The 19,437-nt window shown below is 41.2% G+C and overlaps 1 protein-coding gene across 8 annotated transcripts in view; it reads left to right on the forward strand.

Moving 5' to 3' along the window:
* ankrd26 (ankyrin repeat domain containing 26) overlaps window positions 1-19,437 on the forward strand; it is a 97,470-nt gene that overhangs the window by 16,004 nt on the left and 62,029 nt on the right. For 6 of the 8 annotated variants that reach the window (XR_004204796.1, XM_020456164.2, XM_031801264.1 and 3 more), the window contains 12 exons: window positions 2,175-2,320; window positions 2,537-2,563; window positions 2,996-3,032; window positions 3,208-3,280; window positions 3,369-3,429; window positions 3,512-3,711; window positions 6,889-7,081; window positions 8,765-8,826; window positions 8,923-9,010; window positions 16,693-16,742; window positions 16,832-16,910; window positions 17,033-17,077. Coding sequence is in view for 7 of the 8 variants with exons in the window: in XM_020456164.2 (XP_020311753.2) it covers window positions 2,175-2,320; window positions 2,537-2,563; window positions 2,996-3,032; window positions 3,208-3,280; window positions 3,369-3,429; window positions 3,512-3,711; window positions 6,889-7,081; window positions 8,765-8,826; window positions 8,923-9,010; window positions 16,693-16,742; window positions 16,832-16,910; window positions 17,033-17,077 (1,061 nt within the window). In the remaining variant the exon portion in view is untranslated. The remainder of the gene's footprint in view (window positions 1-2,174; window positions 2,321-2,536; window positions 2,564-2,995; window positions 3,033-3,207; window positions 3,281-3,368; window positions 3,430-3,511; window positions 3,712-6,888; window positions 7,082-8,764; window positions 8,827-8,922; window positions 9,011-16,692; window positions 16,743-16,831; window positions 16,911-17,032; window positions 17,078-19,437) is intronic. The other 2 variants (XM_031801269.1, XM_031801267.1) reach the window with 1 other exon arrangement.

Here is a 19,437-nt window from a genome sequence, read left to right on the forward strand (position 1 = left end):
CCACTCTGCGTCTCACAAAGACAGCGGTTGGAAGCAAAAATCTAAAATTAGGATTCGTCAGACCAAAGGACAGATTTCCACTGGACTAATATGCCAAGCGTCACGTCTGGAGGAAATCTGGCACCATCCCTATGGTGAAGCATGGTGGTGGCAGCATAATGCTGTGGGGATGTTTTTCAGAGGCAGGGACTAGGAGACTAGTTAGGATCGAGGCAAAGATGAACGGAACAATGTACAGAGGGATCCTTGATTAAAAACCTGCTCCAGAGCGCTCAGACTGGGGCGGAGGTTCACCTACCAACAGGAACAACGACCCTAAGCGACACTCCCCATCCAACCTGATAGAGCTTGATTGGATCTGCAGAGAAGATTAGGAGAAACTCCCCGAATACAGGTGTGCCAAGCTTGTTGCGTCATACCCAAGATGACTCAAGACTCTTCGCTGCCAAAGGTGCTTCAACAAAGTACAGAGTAAAGGGTCTGAATACTTATGTCAAAGTGATATAAGTTTTTTTATATTTCATCAATTTTCTAAAATGGCTTAACCTGTTTTTGCTTTGTCATTGTGGGAGATTGTGTGTAAATTGAGGGGGGGGTAAATAATTTGATAATTTTTGGAATAAGTCAAGGAATATTGTGTAAAAAGTCAAGGGGTCTGAATACTTTCCAAATGCACTATGTACTCTATATGGTCAGCAGTATGTGGATCCCTGCTTGTCAAACATCTTGTTCCAAAATCATGTGCATTTATATGGAGTTGGTCCCCCCCCCTTTGCTGCTTTAAAACTTCCTAAGGTTAGGGGGCACTATTTTCTCATCCGGATGACAAGTGTGCCCAAAGTAAACTGCCTGCTACTCAGGCCCAGAAGCTAGGATATGCATATAATTGGTAGATTTGGATAGAAAACACTAAAATTATGTCTGAGTATTATGTCTGAATATACTCCCTGTTCACCCATGATTGCGTGGCCAAGCACGACTCCAAGACCATCATTAAGTTTGTTGACGACACAATAGTGGTAGGCCTGATCACCGACAACGATGAGATGGCCTATAGGGAGAAGGTCAGAGACCTGGCCGGGTGATGCCAGGACAACAACCTATCCCTCAATGTGAGCAACACAAAGGAGCTGAAGGTGGACTATAGGAAAAGGAGGGCGGAACAGGCCCCCATTCTCATCGACGGGGCTGAATTGGAGCAGGTCGATAGTTTCAAGTTCCTTGGTGTCCACATCAACAAACTGTCATGGTCCAAACACACAAAGACAGTTGTGAAGATGGCACGACAACACCTTTTCCCCATCAGGAGACTGACATGATTTGGCATGGGTCCCCAGATCCTCAAAGTTCGACAGCTGCACCATCAAGAGCATCACCGCCTGGTATGGTTGCATCACCGCCTGGTATGGCAAGTTCTCGGCATCTGACCATAAGGCGCTACAGAGGGTAGTGCGTACGGCCCAGTACATCACTTGGACCAAGCTTTCTGACATCCAGGACCTATATACTAGGTGGTGTCGGAGGAAGGCCCTAAAATTTGCCAAAGACTCCAGCCACCCTAGTCATAGACTGTTCTCTCTACTACCGCTCGGCAAGCGGTACCAGAGCGCCAAGTCTAGGACCAAAAGGCTCCTCAACAGCTTCTACCCCCAAGCCATAAGACAGCTAAACAATTAATCAAATGGCCGCCCGGACTATTTACATTGACACCCCCCCTTAGTTTTTACACTGCTGCTACTCGCTGTTTGTCTATGCATAGTCACTTTACAAATGACCACGACTAACCTATAGGCCCGCACATTAACTTTTTATAGAGGCTCATTATTGATATGTAAGTTTGTTACTTTTAGATTATTTATTTTTTACGTTAGTTTGTTTAGTTAATGTAACTGTTTCTTGAACTGCATTGTTGGTTAAAGCCTTGTATTCGTTGCATGTGGCAAATAACATTTTATTTGTTGTCCGTTGTCTTTTCTTAGTTGTTTAGCACAGTTAACAGAATTTCTATTCTTGTTCCACCAGCCATATTTTCTCCTTGTTCTGATGTATGCCTGTGATTATGTCTTGTTCTTTTTGTGACTTATGCTGGTGACGAATCCAATTTCCTCTTTGGGGATCAATAAAGTTTATTTAACAGTAGATGCATTTCCAATCCTGTGTCATCCTTGTTTCAGTTGTTCCCATCTCATTATTGAGCATGGCACCAAGAGGAAGTCCATGCCGTCTCCCGCCCCTGCCAAAAAGAAGCGAGCTTCCATGTTGTGCAGCCCTTCCGAAGAAGCAGGTTTCTCTCTGGGGGGACCAGCAACTGACAAAGATGGTACATAAAGGATTCCATTTCATCTCATAATGTTACATTGATTTATGTGTGTTGTTTACTAATGACTATAATGCAAATGTTAGTTACTGTATGTATTGTCTTCTGTAACAGGTTAAGGCAATGTGCAATTTTTCATGTTCATTTCCATGTTAATATTATTCATTCACCTCGATTGTTTCATTTACCCCTCATGCAATACCACTTGGCTGGATCTAGAGCAAGGAGCAAGTGGAGGAGGGAGAGGTATTGCCAGCAGTGAAAATAGCACAACAAGATCAGACAAACTTGTAAAGCATTGTGTAATTTCAGAGATGAAAGGAACGTGTTTGAGGCATTTAGGCTAAAGTATCTTCTAAGGTCTAACTTTGGTATTTAACTGACTAATTTGTGTTCAGCTAGTGTTGGCCTTCTTGATCCCAACGAGGATAGACATCTGAGCTTGTTGTTCTATACACTTGATTGCAGTGTTTTGTATTGAGCTTTTCTCCCGGTGGCTTTTTTCATTTAAGATAGTTAGGGTGTGAAAATCTGCAGTGTAAGATTAATCATTTCATGGTGAAGCTGTAGATGTATGTCTTTTGTTATTTGTGATCATCAGCTGATTTTAAATGTTATCACACCTAGAACTGTTGAAATTGATCCTTGACAATACTAATTTGGCTTACCATGTTGCAGATGTTGAAGACAATTCGCAAACGGAGTCAATAAGCCGGTAAGCAATGATCATCTTAGCCTCGTTCGACCATCCTTATCTCGCGAGCTTACATTCTGTATCAAGCGCAGTGGTCAGGATGGGGGAACAGGCTACATCTTCTCTGATATAGTAAGTACATTTGCACAACCATGAACCTCATTACTTCTCTGCATCAAATTTACTTACATTTTAGGGCGTCAAAAAGTGCGGCAGACGATTCCTGGCCATCCTCAGATGAAGAGGACGAATTGGATATAACCCAAAAGGTCTTTATGATGAATCCATTATTTGCACAACCATCTGTTGATTCATTTTGAGTTTGACTAGCTGTATGATTTTCCTTGTATCTTACAGAAACATCCAAAGCTAAACCTAAAGAATCTGATGAATGCCTCCAAAAAGGGAAAGAATGACGGTAATAATTTAAGTTTGTTCACTTATTAGTAACCCTCTGTTAGTCTGTGGCTGTGTAGTAACTTATCACCCCTGCCCTGTAGCTGTAACCGATCTCGAAAAGCCATGGAGCGGCCCTGAGGCCAAGTGTGAGAGCGAGAACCAAGTCCAGAGAAACCCATCCCTCCCCAAGGCTTTCCCACCCAGCAGTGCCCCCCAGCACCTAGTCTCCCCCTCACCCTCTGCCTCCTTTACCTCCAAACCTGCCCAGATGATCTCTACCTGTCTCCAGAGTTCCAGAAAGGTAATGTAGTGTAGCTAACACTGTGTTAACTTGAGCTTCTGTGTGACACCCTTCTCTCTATTCTCTCCCTTTTCTCCTTTTACTCATCCATTAACACATTTACAAGCAGAAGGCGACGGAACGGAGCTGGAGGAGACTCAGGGGAGTGAGCTGCTCTCCGAGCAGCCGTCTGGTAGTCAGGCGAGAGGTAGAGACTCACCTGAGGAAAGCCCTGAGGGAGATAATGAGGATGATGATGAAGAGGAGGACGAAGATGATGACGAAGACGATGAAGATTACGAGGAGGAAGATGATGATGACAATGAGGATGATGAGGAAGATGAGGATGATGAAGATGACTATGAAGAAGAGCAGGAAGGCGAAGAGGAAGAAGAGTGTGACGTTGCTGCAACTTCGGTCAAGGCAGAAGGAATTGGAGCAGAGGAAGTGCCCAAAACGTCCAGTGCTGAAGCTGTTGACATTGTTGATGAGGATGATCAAACTATTCCCGGTATTAAGGTCTCTGATACTGTAGTAGCTGATTCAGAACATGTCGATACAGCTGGAGAGATGGGGGCTCCTAAGAAGGTTTTCAATGCGGAGCGCCAAGCCAATGAGAGAATGGTTCCTGAGATTCTATTTGGAACATCAAACTATGGTATCCCAGCAACTCTAGATGTAGAGGAGGACTGTGTGGTGTCAGCCATCAGGGTAGAGTCCAGGTTTTCAGATGAAGAGGACAGTTTAGGTTATGAGCTAAATGGGACATCAGATCATAAGTTTGTTCCAGAGCCAGGTTTTCCAGCAGTGCCCAAGACTCCCCCACACAGCACAGGAGTTCTTCCATCACAGAGAAACTTAGATGATTTTGATGATGATGATGATGAAGAAGGGATTGGTGATGAAGATGCACCTGCAGACTACTGGAGTGATGAAGCAAAGCTTATTGCTGATGATGAAGATATCAGAGAAGCTTTAGATCATACCTCAACTCTTGGGGAGCCAAAAAACACAAGCACAGTTTCTCATGGTGAAACGCATAGGCCAAGTTCTTCAGATGATTCCTTTGATTCCAAAGATGATGATATTGCTAAACCAAAGGTAGATAAATGCAAATCCTCATGGTATTCCCATTCAGATGAAAATGATGAAGACAATGGCCCCTCATCCACTAAAGATGATTATGATGAGCTACATGAGGATTGCGTTCAATCAAAAGTAGATAAATGCAAATCCTCATGGGATTCCACATCAGATGAAAATGATAAAGTCGATGGTGCCTCAACAACTAGAGAAGATGAGATAATTGATGAGATTCCCCATCTTGAAGGAGAAAATCTAATATCAGATTTCCAACTAGAACCATCGACCTCCCCCGTGCAAAGCATATCACCAAAGTGCATCTCACTAAAACCAAAGGTAGATGAACCCAAGTCCTTCTGGAAATCTTCATCAGATGACAATGTCAAAAAAGGTGCCTCACACATTAGAGATGGATGTTTAGAGGTTCATGTTTCAGTAGAGGCAGGTAAGTTGTCACCAAGCCTGAGTGTCGCATCACCAAGAATCCGGGCCGAGGACCAACAGTGTTCTGATGATTCATGGGAAGACGAAGATGTGGTAGATGAAGTTGAGGAGATGCCAAATGACGATGCCTCTCCTGCAGAGTCTCCAGAACCAGGAGAGAAAAAGGCTGCCATTAAAGAATCATTTGATGATGATTTACCAGGAACTGGTGAACAAGTTGAGGATAAAAATATGTATGATGATGATGGTTCGGATGATGATTACTATGTGAATAGGGATGTAGCAGCTACAGGGTCTCCTGAACCCGAAGAAGCCATTGCTCCCATTCAACACAAGACAGATGAGAACTCTCCTCGTAAATGGACAAGCCCTCCATGGTCCCCCAGAAGAGAGATAAAGGACATGGACAATTTGGAGAGAGGGCCTTCAACTCCAAGAGATTTGCTATCACTAATATCCAGGCCTCCGAGTGCAAATGAGCAGAGGTTGACATCAAGAGACTTGCTATCACCAATATCAAGGCCTACGAGTAAAGTATCTAGGCCTGCCATTACAAATGAGCGGAAGTTGACATCAAGAGATTCACGATCACCTATATCCAGGCCTGAGAGTGCAGATGAGCAGAAGTTGAAGCCAAGAGACTCGCAATCACCAATATCCAGGTCTACAAGTGCATTATCCAGACCTACTACTGCAAACGAGATGTTAAGTAAAGGGGCTGATGAACTGGATCTCTCTCAACCCCAAAAGGATGTTGAGTCAGTTCCTGTGTCAATGATTGATGATTGGCGGGATGAAAAAGAGATGGCATTATCCTGTCCCTTGTCGTCTGCTATGAGTGACAAAGACAAAGAGAGAAGCGAAGACCCTGACAGCCATTACCAAAAACTGCAATATGATTTTGCCAGTGGTACTATCAAAGTTCCTGATGAGGGAAACTATTCTGATAACACACAAGAAATTCTAGGAGAAGAGGACATTGAGAGCATTGGTAAGAACTACGATGTGAAATCGGGTAGACTTCCAGTGACACCAATAAAACATAGTCTTGAGACTTGTAAAATGTTTGGAAATACTTCAAGTGAAGACGAGGCTGCCTCAGACCTTGATTCCGAGGATGACCCAACGCCTGATGCCATGAATGCTGCTCACACTCCAATAGAGGATATAGATGAAATCTCTGACGGACAAGGTGGACTTGACCAGGAGACTATTGACCAGAATGACCCTGGTGAAACTCATGAGGACAAACCTGAGAAGGATGATGTGGAGCTACAGAGTACCCACAGCAAAGACCATACTTATGTCGCTGCTGTTCAGCAGCATGAGTCTGACATGAGCGATGGATTTTCAGATCAAGAGGAAGAATTGCCTCAAACAGACATTGATGATGTTGATGTTGATTCGCCCTTCGAGGGCGAGCCAGAGTACATTGAAAGGGCAACGTTAGAGGTTAGAGACTATGAAGACCCAGTCAAAGGCATCAATCTGCCTATCAAATGGGTAAGAGTTATAGGTGGTGAGTTATAGAACAACAACTAGGCTTTAGGCATGTAGTTCAATGTTTTCTTTTGATTCCTTCAAACACAAACCAATATTATAAACTAATCATCATCGAAAAGGTGCTTGTTGCAGTTAACAGAGCCTGAACAAATGTTTTTCTCCACTCAGGAAAAAGATTCCACAGAGGATGAAGAAGATTATGATGAAGACAGAGGTGGTGATGAAGAAGATGAGGAAGAGAAAAGCTTCAAGGAGGAGATGGGAAAGACAAAATATCAGACAGAAGAGGAGAAAGATGATTCCCTTGTTGATGATTCACCAGTCCCTGGAAGTCAAGACACCTCCAAAGAAAAACAAAGAGGTAACTTGCAAAAATCTAGAGATAAAAATCTCTGTCCAGAGAGTACTTCACTTGAAATATACAGTGGGGAGAACAAGCATTTGATACACTGCTGATTTTGCAGGTATTCCTACTTACAAAGCATGTAATTTTTATCACAGGTACACTTCAACTGTGAGAGACGGAATCTAAAACAAAAATCCAGAAAATCACATTGCATGATTTTTAAGTAATTAATTTGCATTTTATTGCAAGATATAAGTATTTGATACATCAGAAAAGCAGAACTTACTATTTGGTACAGAAACCTTTGTTTGCAATTACAGAGATCATACGTTTCCTGTAGTTCTTGACCAGGTTTCCACACACTGCAGCAGGGATTTTGGCCCACTCCTCCATACAGACCTTCTCCAGATCCTTCAGGTTTTGGGGCTGTCGCTGGGCAATACGGACTTTCAGCTCCCTCCAAAGATTTTCTATTGGGTTCAGGTCTGGAGACTGGCTAGGCCACTCCAGGACCTTGAGATGCTTCTTACGGAGCCACTTCTTCGTTGCCCTGGCTGTGTGTTTCGGGTCGTTGTCATGCTGGAAGACCCAGCTATGACCCATCTTCAATGCTCTTACTGGGTATCACGATACATGGCCCCATCCAGCCTCCCCTCAATACGGTGCAGTCGTCCTGTCCACTTTGCAGAAAAACATCCCCAAAGAATTATGTTTCCACCTCCAGGCTTCACGGTTGGGATGGTGTTCTTGGGGTTGTACTCATCCTTCTTCTTCCTCCAAACACAGTGAGTGGAGTTTAGACCAAAAAGCTCTATTTTTGTCTCAACAGACCACATGACCTTCTCCCATTCCTCCTCTGGATCATCCAGATGGTCATTGGCAAACTTCAGACGGGCCTGGACATGCGCTGGCTTGAGCAGGGGGACCTTGCGTGCGCTGCAGGATTTTAATCCATGGCGGCGTAGTGTGTTACTAATGGTTTTCTTTGAGACTGTGGTCCCAGCTCTCTTCAGGTCATTGACCAGGTCCTGACGTGTAGTTCTGGGCTGATCCCTCACCTTCCTCATGATCGTTGATGCCCCAGGAGGTGAGATCTTGCATGGAGCCCCAGACCCAGGGTGATTGACCCATCATCTTGAACTTCTTCCATTTTCTAATAATTGCGCCAACAGTTATTACCTTATTACCAATGGGCTGCTTGCCCATTGTCCTGTATTCCATCCCAGCCTTGTGCAGGTCTACAATTTTACCCTGATGTCCTTACACAGCTCTCTGGTCTTGGCCATTGTGGAGAGGTTGGAGTCTGATTGAGTGTGTGGACAGGTGTCTTTTATACAGGTAACGAGTTCAAACGGGTGCAGTTAATACAGGTAATGAGTGGAGAACAGGAGGGCTTCTTAAAGAAAAACTAACATGTCTGTAAGAGCCGGAATTCTTACTGGTTGGTAGGTTATCAAATACTTATGTCATGCAATAATATGCTAATTTAATTACCTAAAAATCATACAATGTGATTTTCTGGATTTTTGTTTTAGATTCCGTCTCTCACAGTTGAAGTGTACCTATGATTAAAAAATTACAGACCTCTACATGCTTTGTAAGTAGGAAAACCTGCAAAATCGGCAGTGTATCAAATACTTATTCTCCCCACTGTATATATGTTTTTAAATGCAACATTTGGAAATAATTCCTTCTTAGATTTCCTTTCTGAGTTGGGTTTGGAGAAGGAAGATGATGAGGAAGACTCATGGGACACTGAGGTACTGTAAAAAAATAAGGATTTTTTTTGGACTCCCTGGTAGCATTGGCCAATGGCCATACTGTCAGATTTACTAACAGACAAACTCCTCTTCCAGTCTGGCTCTGTCAGTCCCAGAAAACATCATGGCCGAGATCCTGTAAAGGTGCCACATGTTTCCATTATTTCAGGGGAGAACAAAGAAGGTAATTCTCATTCCCACATTTATCTGTAAAATGTTTAACCCCATCAAGCACTTGATGATCTCTTAGCAAATGGATGGATGACTGCCGTTATAGCTTTGCAATCATTCTAGCTATAATTTGACGCTCCAATTATGACTATCCTGCAAACAATATACACTTTTTTGTCGACCAGCCACCGTGGCAGGTAGATAAAACATTTTTACCAGTCACTCATTTTTTTTACCAGACAAAATATTTTTTCTTGCATTAATTACACCAAAAAAACACAACAAAACGGATGATCATGTTTAGTAATGTTTCTAAAACAAGGAATGTCTTTCTATTAAGAACTGATGTGGTATATTGTTGCATTTATTTTAATATTTTGTGACCTGAGTCTTTTGACCAAAATATCACAGATGAGACCAAACATTTCAGCTGCCCCTTTATGGTTACTGTGGTAACAGGGCCTCTTGAGTTTTGCCTGTGCGAATCTGACTAGTAGAGGCCTACGATGTCTCTTTTCTTCGCTAGCAGTGGTAGCAGACTCCAACAATGAAAAACAACCTAACTTGTGAACAAATCATGTAAATACCCAAGAAACACGAGGATAAAGTCTCACTTTAGTAGTTAGTCCAATGTTTATGCCTGTGCCCATAGAGCCCCACAGTGGAGGTGTCATATTACCCATAGGAACCATTTCCATGTTTAATATCGTTTTTCCACCATTCATTTTTTTCTGTAGAGAATTTTAGAATAAGGGCTGTGTTTCGTGTAGGCTTACCCTCGGGTGACGTTTTAATAACCATGTCAATCTCCGACAAGTTGACTTTTATCAATGTATTTGGCCCTATATACTCTTCAGATTCGAAAATGCTCAATAGCATCAAAGTAGACATGCAAGACTACAAATCCCTGCAAGCTCCTGCACGTTATCTCAATCTAACATCTTTGCTAACAGGGTATTGTGTCAATTTAGTTGCTCAAGACCGTTAAATGGAATTTTCAATTCAACAAAATTTAGCTAACATTAGATAGTTAATCCAGAGATTCTTACCTTTGCCACAATTTGTCAGTCTCATCCAGAGCATTGTAGTTTTTTATGATATCCACATTAGCAGCTAATTAGCGTTTAATTTTTGAGGGGTAAATACAGGTGAATATATTGCCGTCATTTCCTGTCACAAACTCTGATACCTCCTGCTCCTCTACCTGTTACTTCCAAAGTTTTTTTTACTTGGTTTTATTTTAATTTTTATAAGTGTTTGTGTCAACACCTGCTACCAACTAGCCAGCTAGCTAGCTAGGTTGCAATGGAGCCCGCTTCACCTGGAATAACAAACATTTTCAGCGCTGTAGAAGCTGTGTTTATTATGCGCTGGTCCGGGACTGTAATGACAATCCAGAGTGCCAATGTGGCAATTGTTTGCTCGTGGAGGATTACATGAATGAGGTGGCTATGCTTAGCAAGCAAATCTCAATTTTGCATGAATTTATGAGGAAAACGCAAATTAGAAAGTTTTCGTTCTCAACTCCTATGGCTTGACGCCACTCGGGCCTGACTTGTCATCTGCCCCTATCCAAATGGTCTGTGCGGCCTGGAATTTGTGTGCCAAAGAAGTCGTCTCCATTTGCTTCTCCTCCTCAATCTTGTAATGAAGACTGTTCCAATCAGCGCTGGTCCAATGTCCCAAGTTGTGGAAACCAAACGCAGCGGCATGCTGCTAAGTGGACGAGATTGACTGCAATAGGTTCGGAGCAGATTGACAGAAGAAGACGTGTCGCTGCACTGGTGCCTGATCTACCTGCACCTTCATTCCTGGGATTGCCTGTGTCTGCAACGACGGTGCTGACTCCAAGTACACTGACTCCAGCAGAGGCTTCGTCATCGCCAACTAGTCCAACGCAATAACGACCTCGTTGCACTCCACAAGGAGACTGCCTGTTACGCGAATGCAGTAAGCCAAGCTAGCATTAACTTATCTTATAAAAAACAATCAATCATAATCACGAGTTAACTACACATGGTTGATGATATTTCTAGATATTATCTAGCGTGTCCTGCGTTTCATATAATCTGACTGAGCATACAAGTATCTAAGTATCTGACTGAGCGGTGGTAGGCAGAAGCAGGCGCGTAAACATGAATTCAAGCAGCACTTTCGTGCGTTTTGCCAGCAGCACTTTCGTGCGTTTTGCCAGCAGCACTTTCGTGCGTTTTGCCAGCAGCACTTCGGTGTGCGTCAAGCATTGCGCTGTTTATGACTTCAAGCCTATCAACTCCCGAGATGAGGCTGGTGTAACTGAAGTGAAATGGCTAGCTAGTTAGCACGCGCTAATAGCGTTTCAAACTTCATTTGCTCTGAGCCTTGGGGTGGTTGTTTCCCTTGCTCTGCATGGGTAACGATGCTTCGATGGTGGCTGTTGTCGTTGTGTTGCTGGTTCGAGCCCAGGGAAGAGCGAGGAGAGGGACGGAAGCTATACTGTTACACTGGCAATACTAAAGTGCCTATAAGATCATCCAATAGTCAAAGGTTAATGAAATACAAATGTATAGAGGGAAATAGTCCTATAATTCCTATAATAACTACAACCTAAAACTTCTTACCTGGGAATATTGAAGACTCATATTAAAAGGAACCACCAGCTTTCATATGTTCTCATGTTCTGAGCAAGGAACTGAAACGTTAGCTTTCTTACCTAGCACATATTGCACTTTTACTTTCTTCTCCAACACTTTGTTTTTGCATTATTTAAACAAAATTGAACATGTTTCATTATATATTTGAGGCTAATTTGATTTTATTGATGCATTGTATTAAGTTAAAATACGTATTCATTCAGTATTGTTGTAATTGCGGTTACTGGCCCAATGCTCAAACCACTAGGCTACCTGCCAACCCATCTGCTTCACATAAAGCCCATTCTTGTGGGATGCTGCTATAGACCACCAAGTGCTAACGGTCATTATCTGGATAATATGTGTGAATTTCTTGATAATTCATGTGATATCAGAGTTATATTTTCTAGGTGATTTCCAATATTGATTGGTTTCATCAGGCTGCCCACTCAAGAGAGCCTCAATCTGTAACCAGTGCCTGCAGCCTGGTTCAGGTTATCAGTCAACCTACCTGGGTTGTTCCAAACAGCACAGGAATGAAATCATCAACATGTATTGATAACATATTTACTAATGCAGCAGAAATGTGCTTTAAAGCAGTATCCAAATCCATCTGATGTAGTGATCACAATATAGTAGCCATATCTAGGAAAATGCTGGGCCTAATATGGTTATGTTTTTTTGTGATTTTTATGTTGATGATTAAATAATATTTGCTGGTCTGTGGTGTGTAATGAGGAGCAGCCAGACACTGCATTTGACACTTATGAAATTGCTTAATCCAGTTACTAAATAAGCATGCCGTCATTAAGAAAATGACTAAAAGCTGTTCAATCCCCTTGGATTGATGAGGAACCTATTGGCAAATGCACTGAAAATGTAGAAATCATGTGACTAAACTGAATAAAAAGAAGAAACTACACTATGAAACAAAGATAAGTCATATAAAGAATTATAGTAAAACGTTTTGGAGCACCTTAAATGAACATTTGGGTAAAAAGACAAACTCGGTTCCATCATTCATTGAATCCGATCACAAAACCCACTGATATTGCCAACTATTTGTTTAGATTTTTTAGTTGACAAGATTAGCAAATTTAGGCAGAACATGCCAGCAAACAAAAGCTGACACTACACATCCACGTATATCTGACCAAATTCTGAAAGACAAGCATTGTAATTTAGAATTCTGTAAAGTATGTGTGGTGGAGGTTAAGAAATGATTGTTGTCTATCAACAGTGACAACCAACCAGGGTCACCTTCTAGAAAGTGTGTGCCCTCAGGGCCTGGAGGGAGGCAAAAGTCATTCCGCTACCTAAGAATAGTAAAGCCCCCTTTACTGGCTCAAATAGCCGACCAATCAGACTGTTACCAAACCTTAGGAAACTTTTTGAAAAAATGGTTGTTTGATCAGATGCAATGCTATTTCACAGGAAACAAATTGACAACAGACTTTCAGCATGCTTATAGGGAAGGACATTCAACAAGCACACAAATGATTGATGACTGGCTGAGAGAAATTGATGAAAAAAATATTGTGGGGGCTGTTTTGTTTGACCTCAGTGCGACTTTTGACGTTATTGATCATAGTCTGCTGCTGTAAAAACGTATGTGTAATGGCTTTACATCCCCTGCTATATTGTGGATAAAGAGTTACCTGTCTTAACATAACATAGAGGTTATTCTTTAATGGAAGCCTCTCCGACATAACTGCGAACTGTTATTCAGGTCCTGGACCTCTCTGGTCAGGTCGTCTATTCTTTTGTTAGTGGAATCCACAAGTATTTGGACAAAACACTTTAAGCCATTTTCTTGTTCTAACAACTGCTTGCAGGTCTCTTTTTGTTTGTTTAAAAGATCCTTCACGTGTGATACAGAGACACCACTGTCCTCAATGGTACTCCCCCCGACTTTGGTCTTTGTCATGGTAGCTAGCAACGTAGGTTACGCTGTTACTCCTCGCAGTTCCAGACAGGGCAGGTCACAGAGAAGATTGAAAACAACAAACAGCAGAGATCTAGACAGCCACAAACCTGGTACAATCCGCAGACCCAGCCACAATGGCTAACCGCATCGCGGGCTGCGTTCAAGATAAACCCGCTAACTTGATATGCAGCTAGTCTTGCTGTGACACCAAATAGCTCCTCAGACCCGTCCTTGGTCGGCAGGATCACTGGACAGAGACTAGCAGTCCCAGCAACAAATCCCAACTGCGTCATGGGATCCAAACTAAGAAGTTGTACCCTACCAAGAACTTTCAATACACTTTGTAACAACAAACTTTTCAAAACTGAGCTCTTCCTCATTCCGTGTTCAACAGGAAGTGATGATTTTTGAGTCAATCTCTCCACTTTGAGCTAGGAGAGATTGACATGCATTTTATTTATGTTAGCTCTCTACGTACATCAAAGGGCCAGTTGTGCTGCCCTGTTCTGAGCCAATTGCTTTGTGGCACCGGACCACGACTGAACAGTAGTCCAGGTGTTACGAAATTAGGGCCTGTAGGACCTGCATTGTTGATAGTGCTGTTAAGGTAGAGAAGCACTTTATCATGTACAGACTTCTCCCCATCTTAGCTACTGTTGTCAATGTTTTTGACCATGACAGTTTTACAATCCAGGGTTAGTCCAAGCAGTTTAGTCACCTCAACTTGCTCATTTTTCACATGATTTATTACAAGATTTAGTTGAGGTTTAGGGTTTAGTGAGTGTTTTGTCCCAAATTCAATGCTTTTAGTATTTGAAATATTTAGGACTAACTTATTCCTTGCCATCCATTCTGAAACTAACTGTAGCTCTTTGTTAAGCGTTGAAGTCATTTCAGTTGCTGTAGTAGCTGACGTGTTGAGTAATCCGTATACATCGACACATCGTCTTTACTCAAAGCCTAGACAGCTGCCCTGGGGAATTCCTGATTCTACCTGGATTATGTTGTGTTAAAGAACACCCTTTGTGACCTGTTAGACAGGTAACTCTTTATTCTCAATATAGCAGGGGATGTAAAGCCATAACACATACATTTTTCCAGCAGCAGACTATGATCGATAATGTCAAAAGACGCACTAAAGTCTAACAAAACAGCCCCCACAATCTTTTTATCATCAATTTATCTCAGCCAATCATCAGTCATTTGTATAAGTGCTGTGCTTGTTGAATGGCCTGCCCTATAAGCGTGCTGAAGGTCTTGTCAATTTGTTTGCTGTAAAATAGCATTGTATCTGGTCAAAAAAAACAAAAACAAACGTTTCCTACAGGTTGGTAACAGGCTGATTGATCGGCTATTTGAGCCAGTTAAGGGGGCTTTACTATTCTTAGGTAGCAAAATGACTTTTGCTTCCCTTTCTACTAGGCTGAAATTGAAGATGTGGCAATATCGTCTACTATTATCCTCAGTTTTCCATCCAAGTTGTCAGTCCCAGGTGGCTTGTCATTGTTGATAGACAATAATCATTTTCATGAGCTGTTCTAACCAGTTAAGAGTTACCAACAGATGTCTTGATAATAGAAAAATGCAACGAGTCAGTGGTTCCTGCACCACATGCAGTTGCTTTGGAGTATATTTATATATGTTCAACCCATAAATATTCTAGACCTACATGTAAGGGATAAACGCCAAAGTTCTGTACCTTACAGTGGAAATAATGGACAAGGCTGAGCCGAGTCTCTCAGCTGAGTTCATTAGATCCAAGGTAATGTACATAACAGAGACGTTTATCCCGCTTATACCACAGTTGCCAAGGAAAACAATCGTTTATCGTTAGAAATTAGGTTATAAATTATATTTTCATTTTTAAAGTCAATTCTTAATTTTTTATACTCCTTGTTGTTAGTTCTATTGGTTTGGTTGCCAGAGAAGCAGTTGGTTATACTTTTTATTCTCTCTATGGACACGACCCAGTCTTTCGTTCTTTTTGTTCCGTTGCCATTGCAGGCTGGAAAAGTTCTTATCCCTTGCTTGCTAACGATCAGGTCAAACAGTGCAGGCATAATAACGGCAAAATAGCTGCATTTGCGTTTGTTTATGCTGTTTTCTAGTGACATTTATTGGTATACACTACCGTCCAAAAGTTTGGGGTCACTTAGAAATGTCATTGTTTTTGAAAGAAAAGCCCATTTTTGTCCATTTAAAATAGCATCAAATTGTTCAGAAATACAGTGTAGACATTGTTAATGTTGTAAATGACTATTGTAGCTGGAGTATTTACATAGGCTTGCAGAGGCCCGTTATCAGCTAATTGATTGTTAGAAAACTCTTTTGCTATTATGTTAGCACAGCTGAAAACTGTTGTGCTGATTTAAAGCAGCAATAAAACTGGCCTTCTTTAGACTTAGTTGAGTTTCTGGAGCATCAGCATTTGTGGGTTCGATTACAGGCTCAAAATGGCCAGAAAGTAAGCACTTTATTCTGAAACTCGTCAGTCTATTATTTTTCTGAGAAATGAAGGCTATTCTATGCGAGAATTGCCAAGAAACTGAAGATCTCGTACAGCGCTGTGTACTACTCCCTTCACAGAGCAGGGCAAACTGGCTCTAACCAGAATAGAGAAAGGAGTGCGAGGCTTCGGTGCACAACTGAGCAAGAGGACAAGTCAATTAGTGTCTAGTTTAAGAAACAAAGTCCTCAACTAGCAGCTAAAGTTTGTAGGAAATCTGCCAATATGACTGAAAGTGGCTGAAAACAGCTGGTCGTACTAGAAACACCTGGGAGGATTTGACAACCTAGCTCCACTTGTCATGAATGCAACATTGAAGGACATGATAAATTCATGTTCATCACTCACCACATTGTCATAAAAAAATATAAAAGTCTTAAAACAACAGGAATCCTAGGACCTTTCGTGAGACTGTGGATACGGACCCAGATCTGTTTTGTTATGATCGTCCATTCCCCTAACAACCTACTGTCTCTCAGTGTATTAACCATGATCTCATCTGCATGAGAGACAAAACTGTTCTGGCTTCATTTAGCATGGCCAAGCCAGCTCATCCAACTGGCCTTGTGCTGTCCTCCTGACTGTTGAGGCTGAGAGAGCACATGAGCCAATCACAATGTTTCACCACATTCCCATTTGTTCTCTTGCAGTTTTAAGAAATTATGATAATGATGCCGACAATGACAATGTCCCAGAAAAGGTGAGTACAGATGTCGGGAAAACACTCAAAGTTAAGGTCCACTATTCTTGGTGTGAAATGTAACAATGTTTTCCTCTCGGTCTCAACAGCCAGAGAAAATCAAAAGGGAAACTCTGTCCATCTTGACCAAGCTTGAACTGTCCAAAAAAGATGCTGACAAAAAGACTGGTAAGGAAACATTTTTTTTATTGTGTGCTTTAGTATTTATTTATTTGTCAATTTTATGTATTATATACTTAAAAAATAAGCCCTTCTATTTGTGCAACGTTTTCCCATATTCTCTTCCACAGACATAATGGAGGAGCTTGGGTTGGGTGATGTTGATGATCTTGAAGGTAATTTCACAACTAAATTAGTTAATTTACCACGTTCAAAACCTTTAATCTACCATATAATTAATGTTAACAATTTCTTTCTTTCATTTAACACTTTTAAGAAGCTAAAAAAAATATTGCAGGTCAGTGCATACCTCCAGTAGGAATAGATTCAATGTTTTGTGATTCTATATAGTTTTTCTACTTGTAGTGCTACTTCATCGTCTGAAATGATTGACACTTGATGAAGATGAGCAATAATGACTGTATCAAATAAATTATTCAAATACTGAGCTATGTGGTATGCAAAAAAAAGGTGCAATTATATTAACCTCTTATGGCTGCATCCCTTGTTCTCAATTTCCGCCTGAAGACATACCTTAATCTAACTCCCTGTAGCTCAGCCCCAGAGGCAATGATATGCATATTCTTGGTATCATTTGAATGGAAACATTGTGAAGTTTGTGTGAAATGTTAATTGAATGTAGGATAATATAACACAGTAGATCTGGTGGAAGAAAAGCGAAAGAAAGAGCATAAGTTTTCTGTTTTTTATTGTTGTAGCATCATCTTTTACATGTACTAGAATAGCCACACAGTCAGATAGGATGCTTAATTTTGATGGATAACACAAGAGGGCAACTGTAGGTGTGCAAAGTTTCAGACTGATAACTTCAGGAATGGGTGAGCTACATGACATTTAGCATGAAGTCACCCAGGTGTCCCACACAAGTTGCTCAAATGTACCCAAGTGGCCGAGTTGGTGAAATGACCTATAACAATATACAACAGTGCAAATAACTATATACAACATATTAAAAAGCAATTCTAACACACACAAAAAAAAAGGTTAAAAAAAATATTCGAAAAAAACCATTAAAAAAAACAGTACACCCTTTGGAAGTCCTATACACAATATTTTGCTGCCTGTGCCATGTCCCATAGAAGTCTCTTTCTGATGTAAAGCAGAGGCAAACTGAACAAGTGGTGGAGGTCATGCGACACAGAACACAACGACGCCTCCATGCTGTGCCCTTTTTGACCTGAGGCACAGTCATGCCTGCAGTAATGAACTGTGGCATATGAACACCATTGGGGACAGAGGTAGAGCGGGCAGCTTGGCACTGGGGGCTCACAGTCGGAGTCGCTATCACTGTGAAAGAAAACATTAAAAAAAATATTTGTATTGTATGAGCCTTTTATCATCACATAAAATAAACATATGTATTGTATAGAGCAGAGGGAACAGTCACTAAGGTGAAGTGCTGTTCCATTCAACTCCGGCCATTGTTGTGGGTCTGCCCTCCCCTGAACAGCACCCAATGGCTATTTCATATGGAAATGGGGAATAAAAAAAAAAGGAAAATATATATATATATATATATATATATATATATATATATATATATATATATATATATATATATATATATGTGTGTGTGTGTGTGTGTGTGTGTGTGTGTATATATGTATGGTGGACAAATTCAGTGGACAAATTCACAGAGGAGCACAGAGATAGATATATATATATATATACACACACAAAATATATATATACACACACACATACATATATACACACACACACACCCAAAAGAAACAACCCACACACACACAAACAAGCCACACATTTCATTGCAAAATATATACAGTGGGGCAAAAAAGTATTTAGTCAGCCACCAATTGTGCAAGTTCTCCCACTTAAAAAGATGAGAGGCCTGTCATGTTCATCATAGGTACACTTCAACTGTGACAGACAAAATGAGAAAAAAAATCCAGAAAATCACATTGTATGATTTTTAATTTATTTATTTGCAAATTATTCATAGTTGAAGTGTACCTATGATAAATTACAGGCGCCTCTCATCTTTTTAAGTGGGAGAACTTGCACAATTGGTGGCTGACTAAATACTTTTTTGCCCCACTGTATGTATGTATGTATGTGTGTTTATATATACAGTGCCTTGCGAAAGTATTCGGCCCCCTTGAACTTTGCGACCTTTTGCCACATTTCAGGCTTCAAACATAAAGATATAAAACTGTATTTTTTTGTGAAGAATCAACAACAAGTGGGACACAATCATGAAGTGGAATGACATTTATTGGATATTTCAAACTTTTTTAACAAATCAAAAACTGAAAAATTGGGCGTGCAAAATTATTCAGCCCCCTTAAGTTAATACTTTGTAGCGCCACCTTTTGCTGCGATTACAGCTGTAAGTCGCTTGGGGTATGTCTCTATCAGTTTTGCACATCGAGAGACTGATATTTTTTCCCATTCCTCCTTGCAAAACAGCTCGAGCTCAGTGAGGTTGGATGGAGAGCATTTGAACAGCAGTTTTCAGTTCTTTCCACAGATTCTCGATTGGATTCAGGTCTAG

This window comes from Oncorhynchus kisutch, linkage group LG22, assembly GCF_002021735.2.
Source record: "Oncorhynchus kisutch isolate 150728-3 linkage group LG22, Okis_V2, whole genome shotgun sequence".
Lineage (NCBI taxonomy): Eukaryota > Metazoa > Chordata > Actinopteri > Salmoniformes > Salmonidae > Oncorhynchus > Oncorhynchus kisutch.